Source organism: Enhydra lutris, unplaced genomic scaffold, assembly GCF_002288905.1.
Source record: "Enhydra lutris kenyoni isolate GAN:26980312 unplaced genomic scaffold, ASM228890v2 scaffoldscaffold1, whole genome shotgun sequence".
Taxonomy (NCBI): Eukaryota; Metazoa; Chordata; class Mammalia; order Carnivora; family Mustelidae; genus Enhydra; species Enhydra lutris.
Window position 1 is genome coordinate 56,819,840 of NW_019154085.1, and position 25,840 is coordinate 56,845,679.

A 25,840-nucleotide genomic window follows, 5' to 3' on the forward strand; every position below is an offset into this window, starting at 1 on the left:
AATAAATAAAATCTTAAAACAAAACCTATTACAAAGCCACAGTAATTAAGACAGTGTGGGGGTGCCTAGGTGGCTCTGTCAATTAAGTGTCCAAGGGGAAATATTTATAAATCATATGTCTGGGGGCACCTGGGTGGCTCAGTGGGTTAAGCCTCTGCCTTCGGCTCAGGTCATGATCTCAAGGTCCTGGGATCAAGCCCCACATCAAGCTCTCTGCTCGGTGCGGAGCCTGCTTCCCCCCTTCTCTCTTTCTGCCTCTCTGCCTGGTTGCGATCTCTTTCAAATAAATAAAATCTTAACAAACAAAAAACAAATCATATGTCTGTTAAGTCTTATATCCAAATTTATATAAATAAAAAAGAAAATCCAGTTCTTAAAATGGCCAAAGAATCTTGATAGACATTTCTACAAAGATCTACAAATGGCTAACGAGCACATGGAAACATTCAACATCACTAGTCACCAGGAAATGTACGTTGAAACCAGAATAAGAAACCACTAGGAAGGCTGTAATTAAAACAAGTGTTGAGAAGGACACAGAGAAACTGAGATCTTCCTATAGAGCTGGTAAGAACGGAAAAGAGCCAGCATTGAAAAGAGCCTAGCAGTCCCTCAAATGTCAGCACCAAGTTACTATATGACCCACCAGTTCCATTCCTAATTATACACCCAAGAAAACTGGAAACATTACCACACAAAAACTTGTACACAAACATTCAGAGCAGCATTATTTGTAATCGCTAAATTGGAAGCATTCTAAATTCAATCAACTGATAAATGGATAAGCAAAAAGTGATAAATCCATAGAGTTAAAACAGTCATAAAAAGAAATGAAGTATTAACTATATGCTACGGCATGGATGAACCTTGAAAACATGCTAAGCAGGAGGTCAGACAAGGCCACATATTGTATGATCCACTCTATGAAATGTCAAGAGGAGGCAAATCCTTTGAGACAGAATGCAGGTTCATGGCTGCCAGGGGCTAGAGTGAAAGGGAAAGAGGAGTGACTGCTCATGGCCATGAGGTTTCTTTCTGAATATATTAAAATGTGGAATTAGACAGTGGCGATGGGTATATAACTCTGTGGATATACTAAAAGTCACTCCACTGTACACTTACAAAAGAGTGAGTTTTATCATGTGAATTTTATCTCAAGTTTTAAAATATATACATTTTTTAAATTAGTTACATGGTGGCTTTAATGAAAAACTACGTAACATTTCTTTTCCATAATCTAATAAAAATATACTGTCCTTCCCTACAAAGATATATACTGGAATAATTACTATGCCAGAATATTAAGAGGACTATTAATACAATTAAAACCAATCTCAGAGTAAATTATTAAAAGTCACTTTCAAGACCACCTATCTTGGGGCATCTGGGGTGGCTCAGTTGGTTAAGCATCTGCCTTCTGCTCAGGTCACGATCCCAGGGTCCTAGGATTGAGCCCCGCATCAGGCTCTCTGCTCAGCGGGGAGCCTGCTTCTCCCTCTCCCTCTGCCCGCCTCTCTGCCTATTTTTGTGCTCTGTCAATAAATACGATCTTGGGAAAAAGAAAAAAGAAAAAAAGACTGCCTATCTTCCACTAATCTTACCAATTTTCAAATCATCAGTCAGGCTTTCTTTGGTGAGATTCAACAGTTCTCTTCCATCAATGTTATTCATTTTGAAAATACTAACAAGGTCACTTAAACCTTGTGCACAAAGCCACATTGAGACATCTTCCTCTGACCAATTTTCAGTAAACTTCACTTGATCTTCCATGCTCCTTGCTTTTAAAAACAAATCGACAAACAAAAAGGCAGGTAAAATAACAATAAAGAAAAGTACTTCCTTCGTAAATATCCCAGGAATTAAAAAGTAAATGAAATTTCCTTAAATCTGTGTTTTGCTACTTTAACATTCTTTTAAGAAATTAAAAAAAAATCAAATAATACTATGTATAATTATAGCATTATTTAATACTATATTAAATACTATTCTTTTGAAACTTTTTCTTTTCACTCCAGAAAAATAATTCTTTTTTATTATATAAAACACATGTCTGGGTGCTGGGATGGCTCCGTCATTTAAGGGCTGACTCAGGTCTTGACCTCAGGTCATGAGTTCAAGCCCGTATCAGGCTCCATGCTGCACGTAGAGCCTACTTTAAACAAAACAAAACAAATACCAAAAAACTCCTATCAGTACTCGATGTGCTCTATCATCTGAGTATCAGCACCACTATTTCGTAAATTCTGGCAGTGATAAAAATAAAACTCCTAAATTATGTATCAACATTATTTGATGAGGCCAAAAATAAAATAAGCAAGTTTAAAACTGTGATTTCTATTTTGTTCCCAGGCTGTATTTTTCTGAAAAAACAGTATGTAGCACAAATGAATAGTTTACAAAACTATGGGAGGTATGATATCCATGAATGTGCACCAAAAAGCACTTACCAACAGTTTTAACATAGGCCAACTACTTTAAACACTGGCTTCTCTAAAATTATTTTTAAATTATATTAAATTTGGGTGTATACTTTATACTGAGAAAAAGGAGAATAATTTGCCAAAAAATTATGGAATTTAAAATTTTAGTGGTGAGTGGGTTGAAATGGGTTAAATATGATGCCCTTACTAACCTTGGCAAGGTGTCTCTAGATCAAACTGCCAGATGTTCACTGTTTTGTCCATTGAACCAGTAGCAAGTAAAGGAGTATTGGGTGCAAAGGCACAACTTGTGACATACCTAGTTAACAAAAACAACTATTATACATCCTCAGACTAATTTTTTAATTATATTAATGCAAAATGAGGTTAAGTTCAGACCTGGTGTGCTGAGTCAATGTGTGAAGTATACTCTCAGTATTCTGAAAAACAGTAAAAACAGCTTTAAATTTACTCAAACAAGAGTAGAGTTACTGACATAAATGGTTTATATGCTGTGTTTTAATATTATTATTAGTCACATATGTAAGCTAACACTTTACCCAACAGAAAGAGGATAGCATCTATAACTAATAATATTATCAAGTACTTAATTCACTCTTTCTCAATAGTTAGCACTGTTGCCTGCTGACCATCTTCCTAGAAATTTTAGCGTAAAACGCTCTTGGCTTTTGCTGACTTACTTGAATTTACTCATAGTAACCTGAAACATCTGTTACAGGAAATGATCTGTATTTTCGCTAGGACATTTGATTTGCATCCACCGCAGAACCAGTGAGTAGAAATTAGTCACTTAGATTCTGAGTATACTTAGCTGGCCATCTAGCATCTAGACATATTTATTTCATTAATTTTTAAAAAGTGAAGTATAAATGAAGCAAGATGGGATTGGGAGGGAGACAAACCATAAGTGACTCTTAATCTCACAAAACAAACTGAGGGTTAATGGGGGGAGGGGGGTTGGGGGGGTGGGATTATGGACATTGGGGAGGGTATGTGCTATGGTGAGTGCTGTGAAGTGTGTAAACCTGGCGATTCACAGACCTGTACCCCTGGGGATAAAAAGATATTATATGTTTATGAAAAATAAAATTAAAAAAAAAAAGTGAAGTATAATTAACATACAGTATTATATTCATTTTAGGTGTACAATTAGTTGTATTTAACTGAGACTCATACATATTTAATGGAGAAAATTTAATGTTATAGCTATTCTTGTAAAATCTCATGACAACTTCTTGAGAAACATTCAGGATCTACTTCACTCAGTTTGAGGATTCTTGCCCATCTCCTGCCAGAGTGCTCAGTGATTTGAACTTTTCATGTGGAGGACTAAGATTCCTTGCTCGACCCACTACACTTGGATGATTTACATCTGTTTCATTTGCTGGCACAGCTGCAGCCTGAACTCATCATTATAAGGCTCCATTCAACATTCTCCATTTTCTCTTGGAGAGTATTTTCATCAACCACGTCTTCACTTATAATATAAAACATGCATTTTTCTTCGTATTTGTGCAACTCTGGTCTTTATTCAGATGGGTCTATCAAAACCTCGCATTTTCCCAAGTCTATTAAATCCTACTCTTCCTTATACTCTAAACCCAGCCAGAACTCTGTCAGTAGTAGGCCACTTTCAGCTTACACTAGTGTACTTAAACAACCCGGGGTAAACATTTATCCTTTGCTATTATGGAAACCTGGTATAAAAATTTAAGAATAATCAATTTGAAGTGATTTTTTTTTTCTTTTGGATATAGGTGCTCTATAAATCTATCAATTTTCTTTGATCAGATTAAACATCTGTCCACCTTAAAATCATTATTGAAAATATTTAAGGGCTTGTCCCAGAACCTGTATCTTAACCTATATAACTATCTTAAGTTTTCTTAAAATGTATACTCTTAGGCACTCAAAAAAAGGATACATTTTGTTTATCTTGACTAACTAAATTTTTAGTTCAGTAGCCTAATAAACATATTTTACACAAATCACACACACAAAAGATTTTGAAATACTTACAGTATCATATATTATGACAGACTTATCCACTGATCTTTAAAAGAAAAAGGAAATTATGGGTGAGAAGTTCTATAAAAACAAAGTACAGCATTTATTAATTAGTATTTTTAAATCATTTAAGTAACTTTTTTAGAAAAGACTGAGATATTGATATGCAAACATTTTTTTTAAGATTTTATTTATTTATTTGACAGAGATCACAAGTAGGCAGAGAAGCAGGCAGAGAGAGAGAGAGAGAGGGAAGCAGGCTCCCTGCTGAGCAGATATGCGGGGCTCGATCCCAGGACCCTGAGATCATGACCTGAACCAAAGGCAGAGACTTAACCCATTGAGCCACCCAGGTGCCCTGTAAACATTTATTTTTAAGAGATTTTATTTATTTGAGAGAGAGAATGCACGTGCATAAGTTGGGGGGGCAGCAGGTGAAGCAGACTCCCCACTGAGTAGGGAGCCCAATACGATGTGGGGCTTGATCCCATGACCCTGAGATCATGACCAGAGCTGAAGGCCGACACTAAACTGACTGAGCCACCCAGGTGCCCCTGTTGTGCAAACATTTAGAATGCAGCCTCTTCTTGTTCCTATGTATGACCTTTTATTCAAAAAACTACATGCCATATATGAAATTTATATGAAAATTACAAACTTCAGTGAGCAGTCACATATGCTATTTATACCATCTAGCCATAAACAGGGTAAGTATTTATGATGTATAAATAAGACACAATCCCATATCAGGTTAATAACTCAAAGGGAACACCCATTACAAGGGAAAGCTATTATATATAGTTGATCCTCGAACAATGCAAGGATTCGAGGCACTGAGCCCCTTCCCCATGTGGTTGAAAATCCATGTATAACTTCTTACTCCCCGAAAACCTGACTCTACTAAGCCTCCTGTTGACTGGAAGCCTTACCAATAACGAGCAATCAATTAACACATATTTTGTATGTTATATATATTCGATATTGTCTACTTATGATAAAGCTAGAGAAAATCTTAAAATCTTAAGAAAAAATACTGCACTTTATCAAAAAATCTACATATAAGCAAGCCCACGCAGTTCAAACCTATGTTGCTCAAGGGTCAACAGTACTTGTTTCTTGGGTTTGGTTTCAGACAGCACTGTTCTTTATCAATGATATGGCCATGGCTTAATTACTAATCTCTTTCTCTACACACACACACACACACACACACACACACACACACACACACATCTTGTGACTCCTTTTTTTGAACATTATAATTCTAAATTTGATATGAACTCTACATGATTTCTTTTAATGATATAAAACCCAAAACCCTAACTCATCCTAATACTATAACACTTGAAGAGCTGGATCATCATTAGTAATCTTTATGAGCACCGTATACTGCAAAGACAAATTAGGGCAATAAGCAAGGTCCAGTATGGGAACAGCACGCAATAAGGCCAAAAACAGACTAGAACAAAACAAAAAAACAAGAAAACACAAAGCACCCAAGAAATTTGGACAGTCTGGTAGGCAACAGAGAGCTAGCTCTGATGGCAATTGAACAGGGCCACTCGCTAAAGAGGTATAAAAATGAATCTAAGAAACAAAAGGCCAAAGATGAAGAATTCCTAAAAGTCTAATGAATCCAGCCAAGAAGAATGGAAATCATAAACAAAGACCTGTGAACTCTGGGAGATAAAAAAAAGTTTGTCAACTCACCTCCTATAGTCTCTAATTTGGTCATGGGATTCAAAGAAAAGATACAATAGGATTTGATAATGGATTAGATTTGAGGGAAGGAAATTAGGTTTTGAGAAAAATAATAGTTTTTAATATTTGAGATTGGAGTGTGAAAGACTAGAAGAATAACAGAGCTACTGTAAACAGACACAAAATAAAATACTATGAAACCACTCAATATAAAACTTCAAAATATTTCCTAAATTGAACCTGAACCAACACCACACAAGAAGTCCAACTGTTTGGTTATACATTTCCTGCCTACTTTATGTAAATCTTACCCCAACTTTTCAGTATCCACATTGCACCACAGTCTGCCCTGTCGCTCTAACCCCACATTTCCTTATAAAGGAGGCATTAGTATACACGCCTTTTGATACTCCATTTCTTCAGTTCTGTGGCACTCTAAAACCTCAACTCTGCTCATTCAAGACTGTAAATATGTCAATTATACCTACATGGATACTGGGGGAGAGCAACAACACATATGTTATGTGGCTGATATGGAAGAGCATATAACCATAGATTCCTGGGTGATCCATGATATTATAGTAACATTGGGCAGCCACCTAAAGCATTTTGGTCTAAATTAGCTTTATATAATAGCCAAAAAGCTAATCAAGGTTGCCTGGGTGGCTCAGTTGTTAAGGGTCTGCCCTCGGCTCAGATCCCAGAGTCCTGAGCTCCACATCGGGCTCACTGCTCAGTGGGGACCCTGCTTCTCTCCCTCTCCCACTCCCCCCGCTTGTGCTCCCTCTCTTGCTGTGTCTGTCAAAAAAGTAAATAAGGGACGCCTGGGTGGCTCAGTGGGTTAAGCCGCTGCCTTCGGCTCAGGTCATGATCCCAGCGTCCTGGGATCGAGTCCCACATTGGGCTCCTTGCTCAGCAGGGAGCCTGCTTCTCCCTCTGCCTCTGCCTGCCACTCTATCTGCTTGTGCTCATTCTCGCGCGCTCTCTCTCTGACAAATAAATAAATAAAATCTTTAAAAAAAAAAAGTAAATAAAATCTTAAAAAAAGAGAGAAGAGGCTAATCAAATGAAATTACCAACGTTTCCTTAGAACAAGTGTATTCCTAAGGTTTAAAGATTTATTTTGCACTTAAGTGTTTTCATTTTAAACATACTTACCTATGTTTCTTCTCATTCAGAAAGTATTTGCAGCCTCTTACAAAGATGTAGCAAAAACAAGGTAAAAATTATGTGAGGAGACTAGAGAGGAAGACAATACAAAGACAAGGTGGGCAAGAGAAATGAAGGTTAAAATTTAGTGTCCAAGGGGTGCCTGGAGAGGCTCAGTCGGTTACATGTCAGACTCTTGATGTTAGCTCAGGTCATGGTCTCAGGGTTCATGGGATCGGGCTCCACACTCAGTGAGAGTCTGCCTGTACCTTTCTCTCTCTTATTCCCCCCCCCCCACTCACACTCACTCACTTTCTCTCAAATAAATAAAATCTTAAAAAAAAAATGCATTGTCCAGAACACACATCATAAAATCCAGTCCACCCTGCTACAGGAGGGCTGCAATTTTGGTTCTGAGCTTCTTCAACAGCAATTCAAAAAAGAAAACATGATCTTTTAACACCATATAAGATAGAAACACAAACCCCAAAGTTTGGAAAAGAGACATCAATTCCTCAGACTGAGACCTGAAAGAACTATTACCCTCAAGGGCTTTATATAGAGGATGCTACAACACAAAGTCCTCAACAACTCTTTCTGAATGACCACGGTAAATTTCAAACAGCTGTTTAAGAATGCCCCCTTAGGGCGCCTGGGTGGCTCAGTCGTTAAGCGTCTGCCTTCGGATCAGGTCCTGATCCCAGGGTCCTGGGATCGAGCCCCACATCGGGCTCTCTGCTCAGCGGGGAGCCTGCTTCCTCCTCTCTCTCTGCCTGCCTCTCTGCCTGCTTGTGATCTCTGTCTGTCAAATAAATAAATAAAATCTTTAAAAAAAAAAAAAAAAAGAATGCCCCCTTAGGACAGGTCAATGGCTAAAACTCAGGAAAAGCAGAAATCAGAAAATGCCCAATTTTCCAGATTACATAAAAAATCATATATATAACATTTAATAATCATGCATTGAACAATTATTATGCCTCCCAATAATAAATGCTTTGCCTGCATTTTCTTATTTAAGCTTCAGAACAATCTTATTAGGAATGTATTATTATTTTCCCCATTTTATAAATAAGAGAAGTGAAGCTGAGATAAGATGTGGAATTAGAATTTGCTTAAGGTCACACAGCTAGGAAGTGGAAGGGCTGGGATGAAAACTCAGTTCTATGTGATCCTAAAACACAAGTTTTTGGACTTTACACTTCCTAGATCATCATCCCCCATGAATGTATTAAAATTAAAAGTGACTCATAATGGGGACATACCTGACAGTTTTAGCCTAAGAACATATAAAGCAGGTGGCACAGCTATTCAAATTTCACTAAAGCTTTCATAAGACATCTAATTTCAAGCAGTGAGATATCTAATAACCCTCCATGATAAACAGCATCATGTACCTTTAGGCTACTAAATGAACTGATCTGTTCTATAGGATTATGAACAATGTTGTAAAGAGATGGGGGGAAAAGATGATTTGAGATTTGGAAAAGTGATCTTAAGTTTTCATGCTAGTCATTACTGAGCAAGAGAAGGTTGTTTGTAAAGCCACCCCAAGTTCATGACAATAAAACTCTTCCCATCCTTTCTGGACTAAGGTTTCTGGCCTCTCTTCTCCCTCTCCTGGTTAGCAGAAAAAAGAATGACAAATTACTACAAAGTTTGGGGGAAGATGCTAGGTCATGTGGCCCAGGCCCTTCTATATGTTGCTTTATCTGATCTGCCCCTGCAGAGGAGCGTGCAGTGGTCCGAGCTGCCCGAGAGCAGGTGAGCAGCTCAGCTGCAGATCTACCGTCATGTTACCTGGTCTGTCTTCTATTTCTCTCTTACTGGTTTTTGACTCAAGAAGAAGAAAAGAGGATGTTATTTATCAAACTCTTAAAACTCTAACAATCGGCATTTTAAAACTGGTTTCCAAGAAATCCTAGCTACTAAAACTGAGAATTTATGGAAAGAAGCAGTCGTATTTGAATTATGAAGACTCATCTTTCCTGCCTGAATAGAAGCTGATAGATATTAATGTTCGTTTTATCTGGTTGATCAAGAGAAGTAGGGTGGAACAAAAGACAAATTCTGCTAAGAGGCTAGAGAGAGGTTATTAGAGGAGAGATGCAGAGAAAGATGTTAGGAAGAATTTCCTGCATATTTTGCTCCATCATGTATATGATGCCATCATCGCTCTGAGAGCTAATGGAATGTGTGAAGCAGACATGAGAACCCATCTATGTTTTGCTAGCCCAGATACTGAAGAGATTTTTAAAAATAAAACAATCCGCTCTTCTCTTTTTTTATTTTCCCTAAGGAAAAATGTTGCCATGCATTGAATTTTTTTTCAATGAATTAAAAATATTTTAGAATTATCTCAATTTTATTTTCAGTAAATAGCAATATATATAACTCATAGGCAAAAGCTCCTTGAGGTCTTCAATAACTTCCAACTAGAACTTCAAAGAATCCTAAGAACTTCAAAGAATCCTAAGACCAAAACATATGAGAACCACTGACCTAAATCATGGTTCCATTTCAATACTTCACCTTTAGCATGCATCTCTCGTAGCTACGCAATGCATATTAGAATTGCTTTGAAAGTTTCTATCATTTTCCTAAATCTATACAAAGTTATGACATCCTAGGTCTCTATCATCTTTACCATCTATTTTTCCTGTCTCAATTCTCCTTACTCCTCTTTATATTTATCATACATTTTAATCCACTCAAGAATTTCCTGCCTCTTGGAATCCCCCTTCGGTTTCCCAATCCTCCCAGATCCGCATAAATTCCATGATGCCTTTTACATGGTTACCCTATTTATCTATGCCCCATACAACCTCCTTAGCACACCTGATGTATAATCCCATTCTGTTGTCAATTCATTTTTCCTATGTAGCCCCTTGTATTCAAGTATCTTTTATCCTACTCACTTTTTCCCCACTGTCTCCCTCTTTAGCATATGTATCCATTCCACCTCATCAATACCTTTAGTCACAAATGGAATCTATCACTGACCAATGAACCTGTTCTTTACCTACTCATGAAGTGGGATTTAAAGTGGGATTTAAGTGGGATATATCCCAATTTCCCTAAAAAAACTAAATGTTTATATTTCACCATCTTACATTTCTAACCCATTCACTTGCCTATATATTTATCCAAATGAATTAAGACTATTCAGAAAAAATATATGCGACCTACAACAATACCATATACCAAAAGGTATGTAATAATGCAAAATTCCATTTATCCACAATGACTGAAAAAGGTACATTTTAGTTAACATAAAATGTTAATTACAATTGACAGATAAGCTAATAAGGAATTATAATGCTATAAAATAGCATTTTAAAATAAATAGTTTTCAGAACACAAAACTCTACTGAGTTTCACCTAACACTTCTTTTAAGATTTAGAAGGCAGGGATGCCTGGGTGGCTCAGTTGGTTGAGCGGCTGCCTTCGGCTCGGGTCATGATCCCGGTGTCCTGGGATTGAGTCCCGCATCGGGCTCCTTGCTCGGCGGGGAACCTCCTTCTCCCTCTGCCTCTGCCTGCCTCTCTGTCTGCCTGTGCTCGCTAGCTCTCTCTCCCTCTGTCCCTGACAAATAAATAAATAAAATCTTTAAAAAAAAAAAAAGATTTAGCAGGCAAAGGCATGTCAGATCTTCCAGTGAACATCAGGATACAGAATTAAAACATCTCCAAGGGCACAGTCTTTTACTTCCTTTTATATGCTGTAATGCAACTGGCAGCGACTTGGGCACATAAGACAGTCATAAATACTTGCTGAATTTCATATTATCATTTTGTCACTTAAACTCTTAAGAGTGAAATGCACAATATATCCCCCAAAACAACAGAAGGAAATCCAACTTTCTTTAAACTTTCACTGACTTCAATTCTAGGTCAAAAGAGAGTTACCATACTTGCTTTTTTTTTTTTTTTTTTTTTTTAATATACTTGGTTTTTGATGATGAACCATTTTCATCTTTTGAGATAAAAGACTCATATCTAAAATAACGGCAACATAACTAATTTTTTGGCTTATTATTTGGCAAGGATTGGAACATATGGGAAAAGAACAATCAAGCTTAGTCCAGAATATTTAAAATGATTGTTAGGAGTCTAAATATCTTGGCTGGAACAAAAGCTGCTTATGAAGAGCCATGAATATGTGGCCCGTGATATCAAACAGGCAATGGTGAGAAAATCCAATGGCAGCAAGGAGAAAATATACCAAAGTACACAAAGAGAATACAAAGTAATTGAATCACGCTACTGTGTACCAAACCAATTGCTTTACAGAACAAAGTTTTGAAAAATAAAAGCCAATGTTAAGATTTTTAACAGAGAACCAGAAATCATAAAAAGTTACACCTGAAAAAATAGCCAAATACAAATTCCAGGACCAAAAAAACAAAATAACCTAAATTAAGGATTCATCAATGGACCAGTTTAATATATCATATAATGCTAAGGAGAGCATCAGCAAAGGGGAAACCACTCAGAATAAAGCCAAAGAAATAGGAGAATGAAAATACAGAAGAGAAGAGAAAAGATATAAAGTTTATAGTAAGAAAGTATATTTTGCATTTAGTTGGGAGTCCCAGATTTAGAGGAGAGAAAGGATAGAGGCAATATTTGAAGAGATTTGAATTTTGAATTTTCATTCTATATATTTAACAAGCTCAGTGTATTTCAAAGCAAACTCACTAAAAAGATATCCAAATCTCAATACAAAGTAAGTACAAAAAAAACCACAAAGAGAAAGTTCTATGGAGTAGCCACTGAAAAAAATACAAGTTACATCCAGAGAAAAGCAACAGTTAGAATCAGTCTTCTTTATAGCAATGCACAGAAACAGTCAAATCCTTTTTAAGCTGTGTTTATTCCAACAAAGCAAGGCTGGTTTAACATTTGAGAAATCAATATAATTTACCACCCGAATAGAATAAAAGAAAAATCATGATTATTTCAAGAGAATCATAACATGAGGAGAATCTTCATGATAAAAACAAAACAAAACCTCTTACAAACTAGAAGGGACAGAAGAGCTAATAAAATTTATCTCCCAAAACCTACAGTGATCACACTTAATAATGAAAGCTTTCCTTTGCAAAGAGGAATCAGAGGTTGGCTGTTATCATTATGTCCACTATCCTGGTACTGTTAGCTAGTTCAATAAGGCATACATGATGTCAAAGGTATAATGATTAGAATGAAAGAAACAAAAGCCATCAACATGTGGTATGATTTTGTACATAAAAAATATAAAAATTAAGACCCTTATAAGATCTCAACTTTGTCTTTCCATATATACATACCTATATCAGACATGTCTTTTGTAATCACAACAACAAAAAAATTAAGTGCCTAGAAATAAATCCAGAAAAGATAAGGACCTACATAGAAGACAGTTATTGAGAGACATCAAAACAAAAATGGAGAAATACTCCATCTTCATGGGTTAAAAGACTCAATATCATAAAGATGTCCATTATCCCCAAATTTATCAGACTCCACAGAACCCCAATTAAAATCCAACAGGTCTGTGTGTATAAAGGGGATAGCTGGAGGCAATCTGACAAGCTAACTCTATATGGAATGTCAAAAATCCAGGAATAGTTAAAATATAAAGCCTTGGAAAGAAAGAATGGTTTTAGAGCAAGGATAAATAGAATAAGAGAATGAAATGGGCTGAGAAACAGAGCCACACACATATCGTCAGCGATTTCTGGCAAGGGAGCAGAATATGAGAAAAGATGATCTTTTCAAAGGGTATTACTGGGACAACTGAATATCCACATGGAAAGAAATAAAACTGGACTCCTACTGTACTGTACATGATACACACAAATCAAATCTGATAGAGTAAAAACAATGAAAATTTTAGAATATGGGAAAATATCCTCACGACTCAGAACATAAACTGACTATACTAAAATTGAAGCTGTGAAAAGACAAATTCACAGAAGGGAAAAGATATTTGCAACACATAAGTGGCTCATACACTGAACTATAGAGACAATAAATACAATTTCAACAATAGATCAATAAGAAAAATATAGAAGAAAAATGAGCAAGAGACATGAACAGATACTTCATAAAAGAGGAAACACATGTGGCCAATAAACTTCTGGAAAGATTCTAACCTTACTGTTTCAGGGAAATGCATATTTAAAAGGCAGTAAGATAACATTTCACATTTATAAGAATGGCTAAAAATTAAAAAAAAAACAAAAATACCAAATATCGAGTATAGGCTAGGCTGTGAAATAACACAGCTATAGAGGAGCTCGGCTACTTGGCAAACAATTTGATGTTATCTGCCAAAGCTGAAAATACAATTATTCTATGGCTCATAAATTCTAATCCTATGTGTTTTTCCTAGAAAAATGCACAAACATGTACATTAGAAGACACAGAGAGCTTCACACATTATTGTAATGCTCCCAAACTGAAAATAATCCACATGTTTTTCAACATTAAAATGGATAAGTTATAGTATACACATTCAATGGAGTATTACGTAGCAATGAAAACCAACAAGCCATAATATGAATGGATGTGCCAAACATCATGTTGACTAAGGGAAGCCAGGCACAAAATAATACACATTATATGATCTGTTATAAATCAGTTTAAAAGAAAAAAGTGATATTGCATATGACTTGAGGTGTTGTCACCCAAAAGGGGCACCTGGAAGGCGAAGACTTTTGGAGCAGAACCACTGACATTCCATTTCTTGACCTGAGTAGTGGTTACACAGGTTTGCATCCATTTATCAAAGTTGTTCTCTTACGTTTTATGCACTTTTCTGTATATCTGTTCCACTTCATATCAAAATGGCTTAAGGAAATTAAACTAAATAGCTTACCCCGAGACTAGCATCTGCCCATTATGAGAAAAAGCACAAGCCAGAACAGGAGCACAGTGCCCACTCAGTGTACTTTTATATTTTAATTCAAAACCTGCAAATAACAAGGCAAGAAAAATTAGCAAGCTGATTGTGCTTAGAATTTATTTTTAAGTCAAAACTATTTCACTCATTTATTTTAATAAATTATCTTTAAGTGCCTAAAGAATGAAAAAATGAAAAAAATCTTCATGCAACTCACGTATTGGAATGCAGTGTGATTAAGTGGTTTCCAATGTTCAGTAATGGGTAAAGAAAATGGTGCACACAGCAAATGTGGAGGGATTATAATGATCAAGTACTTTTAAAATCTTAAACTCTATAAAATACATAAAAATTTAACATTTTAAGCTAATCTAAAATTTTAAACTATTGGGGCGCCTGGGTGGCTCAGTGGGTTAAGCCTCTGCCTTTAGCTCAGGTCATGATCTCAGGGTTCTGGGATCAAGCCCCGTATCGGGCTCTCTGCTCAGCGGGGAGCCTGCTTCCCCCCGCCACCCGCCTGCCCCTCCACCTACATGTGATCGCTGTCTATCAAATAAATAAATAAAATATTTAAAAAAATAAAATTTTAAACTATTAAGATAATCTTGGCATTTAATTTTTTAAAAAATATAAAATACATATTGGGGTGCCTAGTTGGCTCAATGGAGCATGCGACTCTTGATCTCAGGGGCATGAGTCTGGGCCCCATGCTGGGCATGGAGCCTACTTAAAAATAAAATAAGTATTAAAAAATATATATATACACAAGTATATATACACATATACCAATTGCCTGAATACCTAAAAAGAATCAAATTCCCCCAATACGTAAACAAAGATCAGTTTTTATTTTTTTAATTTTTTAAAAGATTTTATTTCTTTGACAGAGAGAGAAAGAGAGATAGCATGTGCAGACACAAGCAGGGGGAGCAGGAGAGGGAGAATCAGGCTCCCCACTAAGCAGGGAGCCCAATGCGGGGCTCAATCCCAGGACTCTGGGATCATGACCTGAGCCGAAAGCAGATGCTTAACCCACTGAGCCACCCAGGCACCCCACAAATATCAGTTTTTAAAATCTGATATCAAGAAAATATCTTCTCATTCCATAGATAAAAAATAATCAATGATAATTTATACATCCTATAATTCCAATTATAACTTATAATACTCCAACAAAGTACAGTAACACTATACTCCCGTTTGTGCTTTCTGTAATCACTGAAAAGAAATATCACAACTATTTTAAAGCTAAACCGAAGGAATTCAATAGTTTTTCATAACAACCTATAAAAATTACTATTAAGAAGTTGACCTGAGACAAAATAAGTGAAAGCTATCAATTTCTCAGAATAAAAACTTTTTTAAAGCATTAATTCCTCTTAAGATAACTGCATTTAATTAAACAAAAAGGTCATTAGAGTAGGTAAAAGCTTCAACAAATAGAAAAAAATCTATTATTGTTACTAAATACACACACTTTATTTCTATTCATAATAGGAAAAAAACATGTATTTTTATCTGGGAGAGGAAATGTAGTCCATGAAAGCACTATGAACATACAGATCAGGAGCTGGCACAATCAATCGAAGTTGAGTTGTAAACCACATGAAGACCAATAAAACTTGCAATACCGCCATAGGCTGTATTCTCAAGTGTAAGATCCATAAGTCTATATACTCCTCCCTAACAAATAAGCAATTTAAAAAATTAGATGCAAATGATGATAAACACTTTATAAAAAGGCTTTAATGGTAAACTTAAAATAAAAAGTCTAAACGGTGTTCAAACTTAATGGTTTAACAGCATAAACCATTAGATTTTTGAACAATTATTAAAGACATATTGAGAACATCCAATATATGACTATATTCATGGATTCTCATTAAGAATTTTACTTTGGCAGGAGTAAAAAGACAGGATTGACCAACGAAAGCACCAGGTCCTCACCAGTATGTCATTGAACATATTTAAAAGAATGACTAAATATAACCTAACAGGCAATAAATTAACTGAATTTCCACAAAGAGAAATTTATTTTAATAAAATAAATACTTACTTCCTGATAACGGGCCATTCTCTATGCACTGGTATAATGACAAAGATTTTCTCCTTGATCAAACTCTAGCTAGGCTCTTCTGAGCCCTCTTCTCAACTAAGGCCCTGAGTTTAGCTTATAAAGACTTAACATTAACCTAGTTTCTGACAGCTCAAGGCTGCAGGCCTAGGATAATCCTAGCCCCCTTAAAGTACCTGCCTGAGAAAACTCAAGGCTGCCAATAGAATTTGCTGTTCTTTCCAGCCAGAACCTGATGATAGGACCCCTATCTCCCACTCTCTGGGAGAGTAGGAGCCTAATCTGCCTAGGTGCCAGTTAGCAAACCCAGATGAGTTTCGCATAGCCCCTATCCTTCCTGTTTGTAATTTTTCACTTCTCTGACTCTACAGAGCCCCACTGACCTCCCCTCCTTATTCCTCATTCTCCCTTCAAAATGCCAAGTCACCTCTGTATAAACTGAAGCTAAGTACTGTTCATGTTTGACTCTCTCCCAATTGCAATAGTATACTACTCGTGAAAATCTGTCCTTATATTTTAGTGTCCAGCTTTGTTTCTCTTTGACAATAACTGTAAACAACAAGATGTAGTTTGTAATTTAACTGAAGCTTATTAGGTAACAACAAAGAATCTTTTTAGGCATCTGAAGCAAGATGGCCAATTGCCCATGTAATTTCAGAGTTCCCATTAAAATGATAGTGAAAGAATTAATAAAGATATAAAAGCACATCAATGAAGAGAATGGAAAGAGAGGCGTCAGCAATCCAGAAACTGAAGCCAGTTTTGGTAAGGCAGAAAGCAAAATAACTGGTGAGGAAGTACAGAGGAGTAATAGCTCAGAGTGCAAAGGGAGGGGTGACAGCCCAGAAGAAAGTTAATCTGCCCTAGAATACCCCAAAAGACTTATCAACAGCTGGGGAAAAGGAAAATCAGGAGGACACAGATATCAACCTGAAAACAAAAAAGTTAGCAACAAGTCTATTGATAGAACAGTTGGTGTCCACCTCCAATCCTTCCCTCATCCCATCCACAGCATGTTGCACAAAAGCCAGATGCTTCTCTCTAGGCAAAACATTTCTAGGGGAAAAGAATGGCTTTCTGGGGAGCTTTCTGGCAGCTCCAGGGCAATTCTCTAAGCCCCTGAACCGCTCCAGTCAGGGCCAACAACCTGCTTCCTCACCCTAAAGGGAAGCCAGCAATAGCAAACCACTATGTGCACAGAGCTTCTAAACATCTTATTATTGCCTAATTCTTAAATGTCAATGGAATACAAGGATCACCAGAATTTGAAGAAGTTTGTAACCATATGAAAGAGAAAGATCAGTGTAAACAAATAAAAAAAAAGATTCAAGAGCAAACAAGGATAATCAGGAAACAGAAGGGAACAACAAAACAAAAAACCTCTAACTGGTATCCTGAGTTTTGAGTTGACCTTGCATTCATAAAATAAAAGGAGGACACGGAGAAAAAAGAAACAGAGAAGAAGATGAACTTATTGAAATTGAAAATATGATGGAATAAAAAACACAAAAGGTTAAAAGATGAAGTTAAGGTGTGTTTCCTGAAAGTATGGAAAAGATAAAGAGAGAAATGTGGTGGGTGGGTGACACAGGGAAAGAAATCAAGGAGGTCCAACACTCAATTAATGAGAATTATTAAAAAGAGAAGAAATGGGGAAGAAATTATTAAAGAAATAACTTAAAGGTTTTCCGAACCTTTAACTTAAAAGTTTTCCGAAAATGAACAATGTGAGTTTCTTGACTGAAGGATCACCTGAAGGAACAGTGCATTACATGGAGGAAAGACCTCCCCCACACTGCCAAAAAATAGTCACCACAGTGAAAAAATTTTAAATATGGTGGAAAAACAATACTTATACAAACAGAAAACCACCAAGAGTTGCAAACAGATAAAGTGTAAAGTGGTTTTTCTGGTGAGAAGGAATGTGTGTGGCGGTAGCAGGGAGGTCATTATCAGCTGTGAGCATCCAATGACTAAATCATGTATATGTACGTCACTGCTCTGACTAAAAATTATTAATACATACTTTATAATACTTTAAGATATCCAGAGTTCCTTAAGTGAAAAGATGAATTAAAACAGAAATTCTATCTGATTCACAATTTTAGAGAACTACTGGTTGAATACACACATACATACCTAAGACATGGGTAAAAGAAACTACCCAAATTTTGATCTGGCAATCCTGACCACATGAGGCCAATCGAAAAAACTGAAGACCTTGCTCTCCATCTAAAAATGTAAATTTGTGAAAAATAAATACACAAGAATTGGTAAAATATTTAAAACAAAAAATTTTCAATTTCTTATATCGAGATCTGTTAACTCTATTCACTTAAACCATATTCAAAAGTGGTATTAACTAAACACAAACCATAGAATGAAATGCTAATTAAAGAATTTATTTTAAACAAGGTGCATCAAAGGATTATAACCCTGGCCACTGAACTTACTACAACAACTCGCCTTTTTATTTCCTTCCACTAAGAATGTAACTCAAGGGTATGGGCCAATATTGAGCTACTAAGCCTGGGCCATCCTTCAACCCCATCTTAGAGTCTATAAGGCTAGCACTGATGGGAAAAATAAGGAAGAAAAGTTATGAGTGTTCAACATTTAATTATTCCCAACTTTTTTTTTTTTTTTAAAGGATATACCCATTTCTTAAAAGCTTAGTCTATAATTCACATGGAAAAATAGAGATTTCCCCCCCCTTCGGCTGAATCAAGACAAAGGCTGGAATTTTAAATCCAAAATAACATTAATTCGGTCTATTTTATTTGGTAGAAATTACACAAATCAAGGAAAGTAATCAGTAAATTTGGTGTCACAAAAAACCCACTAGTTTTTAATGCTGAGATAATTTCAGTGTATAATTATATACACACTAGACAAGTTCCTAAATATTTGTAGCTAATGTATATATTGATATCATCAAGTCAATTTTACATGAGTCCCACCTAACTTCACAGATACAGTTCATCAAAGGAAGTTTTGGCACCGATACATACTAAGATACAACTATGTACATACACAGGGGAGGCTTATTTGAAGTGATTTTTACCTGAAATCTAAAGGATAACTAACAGTGAACCAGCTGAAGGGTCCATATGGTAAAATGCTTGGAAACATCTTAGAAACATTCAAGGAACAAAAGGAGGCCAGTGTGGCAAGAGAATGTCTGAGACCAAGTGTGCATTGAGAGGAGGCAGGCAAACAGGCAAACAATGTGTCTGGTACTTCTAGGCTTTGTGTTTTGGATCTGGCATTTTGTACCTTACCTTAATTTTATTTTAATCAGCCACTGCTGGGTTTGAAATAGGGGAGTGCCAAAACCATCCTGTCCACCTCTGGACTTGAGCTGTCCAGTAAGGTAGTCACTAGCCACATGTGGCTACTGGACACTTGAAATATGGCTAGGACAAATTTAAATGTGACATAATATACACACCAGATTTCAAAAACCTAGTATCAAAAATAGTGAAATACCTTATGTGTTACTATCAATTATTGAAATATTTTATAGATGAGTAAAATTTTATCATGAAAATTAATTTCACCTACGACTAAAAAGTCTTAAATCTACAATGTAGCTCAAATTATATTGCTAATAGGATAGAACTGGTGGTGGACTAGGACTTGAGGCAACAAAAGCTGAACTTCATCCTACCACACAGGATGAAATAGAAGAGAGCTTCCCAATTCACCGTTCTCTATTTAAAACAAGAGTCTATCTATATTCAGTAGCTTGTATTTCTTCTTTTAAAAGCTAATTGTGGGGGCGCCTGGGTGGCTCAGTGGGTTAAGCCGCTGCCTTTGGCTCAGGTCATGATCTCAGGGTCCTGGAATCGAGCCCCGCATCCGGCTCTCTGCTCAGCAGGGAGCCTGCTTCCTCCTCTCTCTCTGCCTGCCTCTCTGCCTGCTTGTGATTTCTCTCTGTCAAATAAATAAATAAAATCTTTAAAAAAAAATAATAAAAAAAATAAAAGCTAATTGTGTTGTCAAACATCTTATTTTATAAATTTAGCTTTTGGAAGATTAAATTAGTAAACTGAAAATTTAGCTTCTGTTTCCAATTTTTTAATTTCACATTTCTCTTTGAAGATCAATATACCGTATTTTAAAAATCCACAGCACAATCAATAGGGTGAGGTCCTCTAAATTACCATATTTAAGGAATCCAGATCTACTATACAAAGTTGAGTCATTCCCCAATGTATAAATAACCTGATTTTCCCTTATGATATTTCATGATTTCATTTTAATCAAATAAAGAACAAGAATGATTCCTCAATAGGAATGAATTAAAAGGACTTCTCATTTATTAAAGATGAAATGAAAATGAATAAAAGAATTAAAAGTCGTACACAAATTACAAATGGGAACTACTAGCGCTTTAAAGATTAAAATAACTAACCAGTAAATGGCTGTGAAGAAAAATCACAGCAGGTAATTCCAAGATCGTGTGCTTTTTCACTATGTAGACACCTCATTTTATCATCCCACACTGTTAAATCTCCACATGAGGAGCCAGTGACAAAGAGGTTTCCATTCGGAGAAAATGCACAGGCCACCAAGGAGCCATCTTTAACACTACCGCATCTGAAATAAAACCAAAAAAAGGGCAGGGGGTTTCATTTATTTTGGAATATCTCTTACTTTATATTACAATTTTTAACAGCAGCTTACTATAGTAAAAACAGGAAAAATGGCTAATAGAGAACTAGAAAGGGCAACAGATGTCTATAGAAATATCATATGCTATGAACTAAGACATGCTTTTCCAAAAAACAGGTTTAAACATTATCTTGAGTAATGTATTCAAGCCTAAGCTATATAGATCCAAACCAAAGTCCATGTAGCTTCATGTTTTTCCATATGGCAAGTCTGTATGAACGCATTAAAATCTATGAAACCTAACAAAAAAAGCTCTGACAACCAAAATATCAACTAAAGTTATACATTTTTAAAAAAACTACTTTTATTGGAAAACATGTTATTAGGTCAAAAGTACTTTCAACTTTTGTATTAAAATCACCAAGAAGCATAACCTTCAAATATAAAATAAATATAAACTAGAAATATAAATTCTTTATGAAAAGAAAATGCTGTGAACAAGTTAAAATTATCTTGGGAAGATAAGGAGGCAATGTGCTGACAGTATTAATTTTAATTTTCTCAATTAGGAAAAATAAATTGGTAAAAGCCTAACAATTAGTGCAGGGTCCCATCCAGTGCTACTGCAGTGTTATCTTTTTACAGCAGCATACATTAGGGAAGTAATGGCAGAGAGGCAGAATTCAACACCTGATAAGTGAAAAAGAAAATTTCTTAGTTGACAGCTATATTTCATTCATATAAAAAAACTTGAACGATTTCTTCTTTCTGAGCTGTCTCTTTAAATGGTTCATTAACGCCACTTAAAACACATCACCTTCTTCAACCCACAGACCTAATTCTGATGAGCAACAGTTGTGCTCTGAATGATCTAAGGACAGGAGAAAGTGTATTGGGCTATTTCACTTGGTAACATTTAAAAGTTTATGGTGTTTAATGTACTTAATGTCACTGAACTGTACACTTAAAAATTATTAAAATGGTCAACTTTATGTGGTATATAGCTCACCATAATAGTCATAAAAGTACATAGATTTCATGTTGGCAAGTTGCAACAGAACATTACCAGTTTAAATTAATTGATGTATTTTCGTCTAAAAGGAGTTTTTCAGGTGGTTTTTTGTTTTGCTTTGTTTTAATGACAACACCACACTAATCACAAGGTTCCTTTTTCTGGGGTTGATCATTTCCCTAGGTAGAATCCCAGTCAGGAAACAGCTGTGTTTCTCAGGAGAGACTTACCTACCATTACTCTATTACTGCAAATGCTTGAGTCACAAGTGACAAAAATAAATCCTAAAATTACTGAATCTTATTCAAAAGACTGTTTTCTTCATCTAGCTCTTAAAGTAAAAATCCATAAAAGTCTAACAAGATTAACGTGTATTTTACAAGAGAAAGATTGGAGATTTAAAACTCTCAGGGCTAAGCAAATCTACTACAAAAACCATAAAAACATTTGTTTTTATGACCTTCAGAAGACAGGTCAAAATGCCTTTCCTTGCGATTTCGGAAAATTATCTGGTCCTTAAAGTCATCAAAATATTTCTCTCTTTCTTTCTCTTTCTTTCTTTCTTTCTTCCTTGGCAAACTTGTTAATAGGGTTAAAAACGGAAAGGGTTTAAATATTCATACCTATATAACTTGTATGACTGGGCGTTCCATAAAACAACTGTTCCGTCAGCTGCACCTGATACCAAACAAGTGGAGTCTGGGGAAAACTGGCAAACCCTCACGGGGCTACCAGTGGGCTGTTCCATCACTGCCAAAGTCTCCCCATTCTGAGTATTCCATAGGACAGTGGTACCGTCTGTTGAACAGGAAGCCAAAACGTGGCCTGAAGGGGAGAAACAGCAGCAGTGGACAGCATAGGTGTGAAACTTCAATGGCGAGTGGGGCAGCTCGGTAAAGTCACTTAGGGAGTACAGGCGAATTGTTTTGTCCAAAGAGCAAGTAGCCAAGAGGGAAGAGGAGAACGCACAGCAGTTGACATCATCACCGTGGTCGGCTAAGGTGTGAATTAGTTTCACCATATTCTTTATTCGAAGTAAGATGTCCTGCAATTTTTAAATAAAGGTTACTTCATCTTTAGAGTCAAATAAATGCAACTCAAATCCGTAGAAAAGAGTCAAAATCAATTTAAGGATTTGCTCAGTGAAAGCTCCTACATTCATATTTTTAAAGGACAAACTATTGTACCTGAAATAAGAATAATTTGGAGAGAAAACACCGATAAGACCATAAACTCTAACGATAATCACAGTCACACCTGACACACCAATAAATTTCAATTAACTCCTGAGAAAGAACGCTGTCAAATAACGTCAAACTGATTTGACACTGAACATCCAAAACACTGGGTGTTTATTTCACCTCTGAAGCCCTTCCCTTAACTAATTATTTCTCAAAAATGTCTCACTCCAGATCTGCTAATCCCAACTCAAAAAGATTTTCCACTCTTAAAAAACTGTCTCAGCAGCTCCTTTCACAGAATGGAGCCAAGGAGACAGCTCTGCCTTTCAGATGCATTAACTGTACCTTTCACTCATAAAAACTAAGAAATGGTTTCATTCAAAATTTCAGTGGCAGTGCTGCAAGCTCCTATGTCCTGGTGTGCCACCTTGTCTGATAACGAATAAAATGATAGAAAAGATTTGAGGTGAAGAACTAATTTAATAAATCCAAGGACACCAAGAGAAGGAAACCAAAGAGAAAGAGTGGCAAAAAAATGAACGTAGCCAAACTAAACTTAAGAACAAATTTAAGAATTTAGATTAAAATCCAAACCCTTCCTCAAAGCTTACAAAATACTGTATGTATCTGGCTCTTCGCCACCTACTTCTCAGATCTCAAGTCCTGACCCTTTCCCTTTCCCTCATTTCCTTCCAGCCTGCCTGGTCAAATGGATTCTTAGATCTTGACAAGGCTGTTTCCTCAGGCTGAAATTCTCTTCCCTTTGCTTTTGGGATCCTATTTTTCATTCAGATCTCAACTCCAGTGTCTCTCCTCAGAGAGGGTTTCCCAGTCTAAAACAGCCACCTTCCAGGCTAACATATTACTGTTTCAATCCTCAGTGTAGCAATTACCACGAAGGATGTAATTGTTGTCTCTCCACCACGAGGATGTAAATTCCAAAGGAGTGGAGATCTTGTCCATCTTGCTCATTTCTTTATCCATAGCACATAAAACAGTGTCAGAACCTAATATGCTCAAATAAATATTTGTTGATTTTTTTCCAAACCCACTTGAATTCCACCTCTATCATATATGAACACAATATAAAATTGGAAAATTTAAAATAAAGCTACCAATACTAAAAATAGAAAATTCAGCAGTGGAAAATAATGCAAAACGAAAAAATAATCAGGTCTGAAGGAAGAGTTATACCCTTAGATTGTAATTCGCAATCCCTTGTTGCATTGTTATTTGCAGAATTCTTTACAAATACATGGAAGACAACTATATTCATTGTATCCCAAAACTTCAGCGTTTTTTTCCCCAAACAAACCTCAACAACGTCTAAAAAACAAGCCAAGATAAAACAAAACAAACAAAAAAAACCCACAAAATGTCCTCGTGGATTGTCACCTGTATTACCGCACGGAAAACAAGCAAGATCATGAGGTCTTTTTGAAGAACTCCCAAATCCCAACTGTGCAAAGACACTAGGTAATCTTGCAAACAAACTTCGGCTTCCACACCCCTGTGGCACTCAGCTCCCTTTGCAGTTCCAGACCAAACAGATGGTAAAATAGACACATAATCACTTAATCAAAGTCTGTTTGAAAAGCACTCTCACGCCTAACACCACCTGCCTCGTCGGGGTGCGAGCGTCCATCCACTGAGCCGTCAGGCCGAAGAGTCAGTCCCTAGGCTGGTCAACTCGCCAGTTGTCAACACACTCATCCCTATTTAATCCAAAGCAAACCGGAAATGTGCCCCAAATCTTCCAACATAAAGCCCCGCGACTTACTCCCCCGCACGCAGTGACCCCCGCGTGCAGTGTACCCCACTCTTATAGTCGGCCGGCCCTCAGCGAACTGAGCCACCGGGGCAGGCGGACGGACAGTTGCCGGGGAGCCGGGCCTTCCGGGGCGGCGGCATCCGATTCGGCCCAGCTGGAGTATCCACGCAACGCCCGCAGGGCCGCCCAGGGCTCTGGGCCCCGGCCCTGGGCGCATCACCGCGCCCCGCTCCCCTCCTAGTTCTGGCCGGCCCCCGTCGCGCGCTTCGAACCAGACTTCGAGAACCAGACCCCGAGTAGGGAGGCTCCGCGAGCTGAGCCTAGCCGTGCTTTCCCACCTGCCGCCGCCGCTGCTCAACCGGCGCACGGACGCGGCCACGTCCACCTCCAAGACCCAAGCCGCGCGGGATCCACCCTCAGGTGCCCCCAGGCGCGCGAGGACCACGTGACGCGCAGGTGAGGCGGGCGGGGCTGGCAACCGCGGAAACCCGCAAGAAAGAAAACAGGCCCCGCCCCCCGGACACGCCTCGCTCCAGGGCGCATGCGTGGCCTCCCACCCTCAGCGGCGGGTGTCTCTTAGTACTGGCCTTAGATCGACCTGAGTTCGGTTTTGGGAAGAGCGTTTATTCGCAGTTTTTTCCCAGCTGGGGAAGCTGAAGTCCCAAGGCTCAGCAAGTGCCTGAAATATGGTTTTAAAGGTGACATTGTATCCACTCTCTGGTTATTGCAGCTCAGGGTTTTTTGATTCTCCTTCCTCTCTGGTATTTCTCCCCTGGATTCTGTTCTCTAGCCTCCATGATTGCCCTTTTCTGTTCAGGCTAGCTCTACCCTCAGCCGTCCATAATCTGGTGTTTTCTGCCATCTTTGTGCTAAGGTTTCCCATCTCTCTTCAGGGCGGTCCGCTCACCCCTGAGCCCCAGAGCCCTTTTCACTGGACAGAAACCAATTCCCAGGTACAGAAAACAAGCAGGTGGTTGCCAAAGGTGGGGCATGGGCAAAAT

General features: G+C 37.3%; 1 protein-coding gene across 2 annotated transcripts in view; it reads right to left on the minus strand.

Moving 5' to 3' along the window:
* LOC111142389 (WD repeat, sterile alpha motif and U-box domain containing 1) overlaps window positions 1–25,228 on the minus strand; it is a 44,958-nt gene extending 19,730 nt beyond the window's left edge. Inside the window, exons 1-9 of one of the 2 annotated variants that reach the window (XM_022495444.1) lie at window positions 25,178–25,228; window positions 22,511–22,932; window positions 20,676–20,860; window positions 18,398–18,490; window positions 14,161–14,254; window positions 4,461–4,494; window positions 2,820–2,860; window positions 2,633–2,739; window positions 1,602–1,778 (exon numbers count right to left, since the gene is read on the minus strand). In XM_022495444.1, coding sequence (XP_022351152.1) covers window positions 1,602–1,778; window positions 2,633–2,739; window positions 2,820–2,860; window positions 4,461–4,494; window positions 14,161–14,254; window positions 18,398–18,490; window positions 20,676–20,860; window positions 22,511–22,908 — 1,129 coding nt within the window. In that variant the 5' untranslated portion in view covers window positions 22,909–22,932; window positions 25,178–25,228. Of the gene's footprint in view, window positions 1–1,601; window positions 1,779–2,632; window positions 2,740–2,819; window positions 2,861–4,460; window positions 4,495–14,160; window positions 14,255–18,397; window positions 18,491–20,675; window positions 20,861–22,510; window positions 22,933–24,848; window positions 24,861–25,177 lie in introns of those variants that run through there. The other variant, XM_022495453.1, reaches the window with a different exon arrangement.
* Between the last annotated feature and the right edge of the window lie 612 nt (window positions 25,229–25,840).